A 6,240-nucleotide genomic window follows, 5' to 3' on the forward strand; every position below is an offset into this window, starting at 1 on the left:
TGCGCAACATTCTGCTTCCTCTCGAGTGTAAACTTCCGGTTCGATTACTCGCATGTTGTCCCACTCGCATGTGCTGCAGTTCCATGTATAGACTACGAAAGGACGTTTGAAGTAATAAGCACATTTACGATATATGTGGTGTTTTACAGACACGGCAGTTAAGGGTCGACAAAATAGGTTCATTTATGTTTTTGCGTACTTACCTACTCTTTCCGAAGAGAAGTATATTTATCAAGTTTGCGTTTGTTTATGTTGAAGGTTATATGAAGTTATCCCCCTTCTATTGTCAAACCTTGCCAAACATAACATACATTGTAATTAATAAATGACGTGATTTGACTATAAAAGTATACCATTTTGTAATATACAAAAAGGCACACGTCACCAAATAAATAATTTGATAACACTGAATGCAGAGAATGAGAGATGATAAGTTTACGTACAAATTCCGTTTTATAGTAGCCTTTAGATTATAGACTGGGTAATGAGCTAGAGAAACCAGGGACGTATACTATCTTATTATGTGTCCCTGGAGAAACAGAAACAAAATTTTTTTTAATCTATATTTTGAAATTTATTTTCATACATTTACACATTCAATTCATGTTAACTTTATAATTCAGAAAAAAAAATATGTAGAGTAGTCTACATGAAGTAGTTTTTGTGTATTGACATTTTGATAAAGGATGAAAAAGGGAAAATGTCCCTTGATGCACTGGTACAGTAGCTAGGTAAAATTGATGAAAATATTTTAATATACAGTATTGAGGTTATAATAACGCAATCTTATGACCTATAAGTCATCTATCAGGTGATGTAAAAGCATAAATTCGATCATACTAAGCTGTCTATAAACTGATCATTTTCTGTGTGTATTTTTTTTCATGTTCTGCATGTGTGTGTTTTTTTACTGATAGTAACACCAGATTTGGTCATATCTGCACCAGGTGCTGTAAAAGACAATTTCTATCAAGCTGAACAGTCCATGAACTCAATATCTGTGTTAAGTCTCCTGTATTTCTAAGTGTGACATACATTGTATAACACAATTAAGAATGTAATAGCAGTATGCATGCATTTATAATGTCTTATAGTCATGATCAGCAATAAGAAAAATAAAAAATTCTTAAATAATCAACATGAACACAACACTGTATTGAAGGATATGTTATCACATGGAACTAGTATTTAAACTTTTATTTAATAAGAACAGTTTATATAAATTCTTTCTAATGTACTCTTTACAATATGTCTAATTTTTGTACTTTTGATATTCACTATGAAAAATTGCATCAAATGTTTTTCTAAGGACTAAAGGTGGTTATAGTTCTACATAAAGGATTGTAATTTAAAGTGCATTTTTGCTCTAGAAAACAATGTTTTTGAAATATCTTCAGTACAAACAAAAACCAATATTTTAAAACTGTATGTGCAATCATTATATTATAGTGATTGGTTCAGTTGAAAATAAATTTCAAATGATACATTTTGATAATTTCAATAGGTTAACTAAAATAGATAACACATTTAAAGCATGACTACAGGTAATTGGGTCATTTCTTTGCCACCATGACCATGATGATCCTGGTGTGAATTAACATAAAGAACACAATTTTTCACAGTAAAAAAAAATGAAATTTTGTCTATCAGGTCTGTATAGATGGCAAATGATGGTAATTAATCATTCCCCCCCCCCCCCCCCCCCCCCCCAATATTCTGAAGTATTTTTTGTAATTTAAGGATGATAGATTCCTTATACTCAACTTATAATACCTCATTTTTAAATTATAAATAATTTCCCGTCCCTTTAACATATTTTTTAGGCCTAGTTCCTATCATAAGCTGTCAAAGTTGGCTACAAAAATGTAGAGATTGTAATTATTATAAGAGTGTATTGATATTGTTCAGCGTGGGTCACGTGATGCCCCTGAGGAGGGAAGTATTGGCAGTGTATAGACGTGCCCTAAGGCTAGCCAATGACTGGGGCAAGTATGCCTCTCAATCTGGAGATGTTCTTGCAGAAAAGGAGTATATCCGAAGTGAATCAAAAAAGATATTTAGGAAAAACAGATATGTAAGTTTTAATATTGTACATTTTTTTTATTGTTTTAAATATGATTTCAAAATGATATGAATATAATAATGGTTGTAAATTTTGTGACATCAACAAGAATGTGAGTCTGTTTAAAAGCAGCTTTTTAAGCACAGGAATCTGACACCATGTAAAGGTTACATTTATAATTATCCCCTGACATTGAGGTCTGGGAGGGGATAGAGACTGTTCTGTTTGTATAAATTGCTTGTGTATGCGAGTGTGAATGTTCATCTTTTGTCACTGCTCTTACAACTTCATTTCAAACAGCTTTGATCAAACTTTATATAATGGTCAAGTATGAGAATACCTCAAACAAGATTATGTTTCAGGGTGCCAAGGTCAAGGAAAAGGTCTCTATTACTATTTACTGAGGGTATATATGGCTTACAGCAGGATATCTCAGTGGACACACTTGGCATGCTTAGAAATTTACAAATTGATATGATACTTGTTTTAGCGCTCGATAAAACTTCATATAATGGTCTTGAGAATACCTAAAAGATGTCCCATGTTTCAGGGTGCAAAAGTCAAGGACATGGTCACTTACTATTTAAAGAAAATCTTTCGTCACCCATAAAGCCACTTAAATTTTAAACACTGATTTCAATGAATCTTCATATATTGGTCAAATTAATGAGAACACCTCAAACAATTCGATCTTGGGGGCCTTATTATAACAGGATATTTTGGCAGATACATGTATACTTGGTGAAGTTGGCATGCAAATCTAGGGATTTGTATTGCTTTTGACGCTTGTTCAGGGGTTACCTAAAATTGTCATATTTACCTAGTACATATATCCCCTTATTTTTTGTTGTGTAGATTTCAGATAACGAGACAATTCATGATCACATCAAAGAAGCTGAAACAAGGATAGAAATGGGTAAGTGTTTCATTTGTAATTGATGTGTCGATCACAAGCTTTGGTACAGGCTTTATATGGTCTGGCCAATTAATAACATTCTTGCTATCAGATTTACCAGCATTCCAAATTTGATCCTAAAAATATATAATTATCGATTTGAAAAATGATGGAAAAAAAATGCTTAAGTATCAAAATTTTGATTTCTCAAACCTTTTCTTTTTTCTTTTATACAGCCATTCATTACAAGACACCTTACCCTAGGCCTGTAAGTATAATTTGTTTATGGATCTATCCTCCTATTTTCAAGTGTTATTTCATGATCCATCATTAATTAACATACCAACTTAATGCAGGGAAAATATTGCAAAACAAAATAAGAAAATTCAAAGTACGAAAAGAGGGGTGCCAATTTGGACCTTTCTGCGGCCAATCCGTGATAAGGCTAATATTTTGCAGGAAGATGCTTTTGAGTCTGCTGGATGTGGTATGCTATTCAGGGGTCAAAGGTCACAGGGTGTAGATACAAATTCAGAATTGGAGTAAGAATTGTTTGATGCTAAAATGCACTCAGTAATATTAATCCCGACCGACACAGTCCTCAGGCCCTTGGGCCGGGTTTAACAAGCTTACCGGGTATATGCTCACAGAATAACCCGCCAAGGATCATTCCTACCTAGTTTGAATAAAATCAGACTTGTGGCGAAGTTCATTTAATCTGAAAATGCACTGGGTGACCCGTTAAGGGCCCCATCAATAGGCTACTAGGGGTCTGAACTGACAGAACTTGCAGCAGCCGAATGTGGGGCAGGGTTACTGTTGAAAAGTTGCTGCTGGGTGATTTATTGAAGTGTCTTGGTCATTTTTTTAAAAAGTATTTGCCACTAAAACTGACAAGACATAAAACTAGGTCCTATGACCTACTTTTTCAACTTGTGTTTCTTAACCTGACACCTGTTTAACAGAAACTTCAGAAATATCATTGGATTTGTATCAGACCAAACAATGAAACTTGCATTTTATAACCTGTGACATTTGACCACTGAAATTTCTATGAGCCCAGAAAAATCTGATGTTTTAAATAGCCTACCATATGCAGCTGACCTAAGAGTATATTCTTGCAAAATATTATCCTATTACTAACTTGCCACAGAAAGGCAGAAATTGGCACCCCTGCTTTAATATACAAATGGAATTTGGAATGGATTTTACTGTAACAGGTCTGGAAAGATCACACAGAGCCACAAAGTTGCCTTAGCTGTCTGGGATATTAACATTTTACAGCCAACAATCTTAGACAATACCTCATACATGGCCAAACAGTTAACATTCGTTTAAAGTCTTAATAGTCTAAGACAATAAGGTCATACAGGATCTCACAGTTTCTTAACTGTCCATCAAAACAATAAGGTCATACAGGATCACAGTTTCTTAACTGTCCATCAAAACAATAAGGTCATACAGGATCACAGTTTCTTAACTGTCCATCAAAACAATAGGGACATACAGGATCACAGTTTCTTAACAGTCCATCAAGATATTCAGGTCATACAGGATCACAGTTTCTTAACTATTCATTAAAACAATAAGGTATACAGTGCCATACAGTTGTCTTAATGGTCCAAAACATGCTATTCTTAAAAGCCTACCAATAAATGAGGTGTTATGGGAAATGATACATAGGTCTCATTGCAGATCAACACACAGCAAAGTCCTACAAGCCAGGTCACATGGTACAGAGTGATTGGTTTTTGTGCCAAGAGACAAACAACATTGTATTGAGAAAGGAATTAATTAGACATTGTACAATTTTATTAAATCAAATCGCCTTTTGTCTATGGTCCATTGTCCATCCATTGTACATATATGTTGTCATCTATAAACATCGCAATATCTCAGAATTTTCTTTATGGATCTTTCTTATATTTCATAGGTAGTTCCCTTTGATCCCTAACAGGCAGCCATTTTGAATTTTGACAGTTGAAGATTGTTGTCACTATTTCTCAGAAAGTTCTTTATTGACATTTCTTATTTTTTACCTGTTTGTTCCCCTTAGTACCAAGCTGTGCATGTTCCATTTTGTGACTGATCTGAAAACAAGATGTCAGTCAAGTTGTCATTTGAATTTTGACAGTTTAACAGTTGAAGTTTGTAAACTATTCCTTGTAGAGTTCTTGATGGGTCTTTCTCATTGGGTCCGAGTTGTGTATTTTTCCTTTTGAGATCAATTGGAAAATAAGATGGCAAAGAGCAGAGGTGGCCATCTTTAATTTTGTGAGTTAAAAGTTTGTTATCGCTTTTTCTCAGAGAGGAGTTCTTCATCGATATTTCATGAATTTCATTTGGATTCTTCTTGTAAATAGTTGAAGTTTGTTAACCCTATTTCTTGGAGTGTTCTTGATAGATCTTTCTCAGGTTCAGCTTGATTTCAAATGATTAAAATGAAGAAAAGTAGGGAAAAGATGGCCTGACAGATCAAATAAAGGTCATTAGATGGTGGGCACCAAGATCCCACTGGGATCTCTGGTCATAAATCAAATTGTTCTTTTTTTGGCAGGTTAACATACCTCAGAGTGTCCTACCACCTTTAAGTGCCAAATTAAAGAAAGGCCAGAGGAGAGCAATCAAACAGTCCAAACCTATTTACCTGAAGTCCTACGACGACAGTGACACATGATCATATGATGCATGTTAGGCCATTAACCTTGACATGAAGGGATTCAGCTTTGATATCTGAATATAACAACACATGGAGTAAATTCACAAAACTTGCAGTACCAGTTTGTTAAAACTGATGGTGAAATGCCATGTCTGTGAAAACTGCTGGTGAATTGCTGTCTGTTAGAACTGTTGGTGAATTACATGGGGGGTGTGATGCAATCTGCTGTACATATATTCGTTGCTAAAATTGTATCAACAGTATATTTAACAGAATGTAGCACCTAGTAAATCCATATTTATGAAACTTTTTGTTTGTCATTTTGCATTGATTGATATCATATTTAATGTGGTATGTTATAAGCTAGGATTCTGTGTAGATTTTATGAGTACATGGCACTGTAGGAAGGTCCTGCTTGGTGTATCTGTAAATAGAATGATAACTTTGCAGTACATTTATATATGGATGTGTTATAAGTTATACTTGGCAAAATGAAGGCATATAACTTTTGCCAATTATTTCTCAAATGTAAAAGTCGTCAGTTTTGTATTTTGAAGTTAATATGTGTATTCACACAATAGGTATTTTCAATTACTTATATAATTGACAAAAGTTAAAACTAGA

At 34.1% G+C, this 6,240-nt stretch overlaps 1 protein-coding gene across 2 annotated transcripts; it reads left to right on the top strand.

The window, feature by feature from the left end:
* The first annotated feature begins 14 nt into the window (after positions 1–14).
* LOC117324452 (LYR motif-containing protein 1-like) lies at positions 15–5,925 on the top strand. 2 transcript variants are annotated; one of them, XM_033880322.1, is made up of 5 exons: positions 15–111; positions 1,909–2,074; positions 2,918–2,978; positions 3,194–3,225; positions 5,515–5,925. In XM_033880322.1, exons 2-5 carry the CDS (start codon positions 1,922–1,924, stop codon positions 5,632–5,634), a joined length of 366 nt encoding a protein of 121 aa, XP_033736213.1. In that variant the 5' UTR covers positions 15–111; positions 1,909–1,921; the 3' UTR covers positions 5,635–5,925. The 2 variants fall into 2 exon arrangements, with proteins under 2 accessions (XP_033736213.1, XP_033736203.1); XM_033880312.1 differs by having other exon boundaries at positions 38–177.
* The last annotated feature ends 315 nt before the right edge of the window (positions 5,926–6,240 follow it).

Source organism: Pecten maximus, chromosome 1, assembly GCF_902652985.1.
Source record: "Pecten maximus chromosome 1, xPecMax1.1, whole genome shotgun sequence".
NCBI lineage: Eukaryota > Metazoa > Mollusca > Bivalvia > Pectinida > Pectinidae > Pecten > Pecten maximus.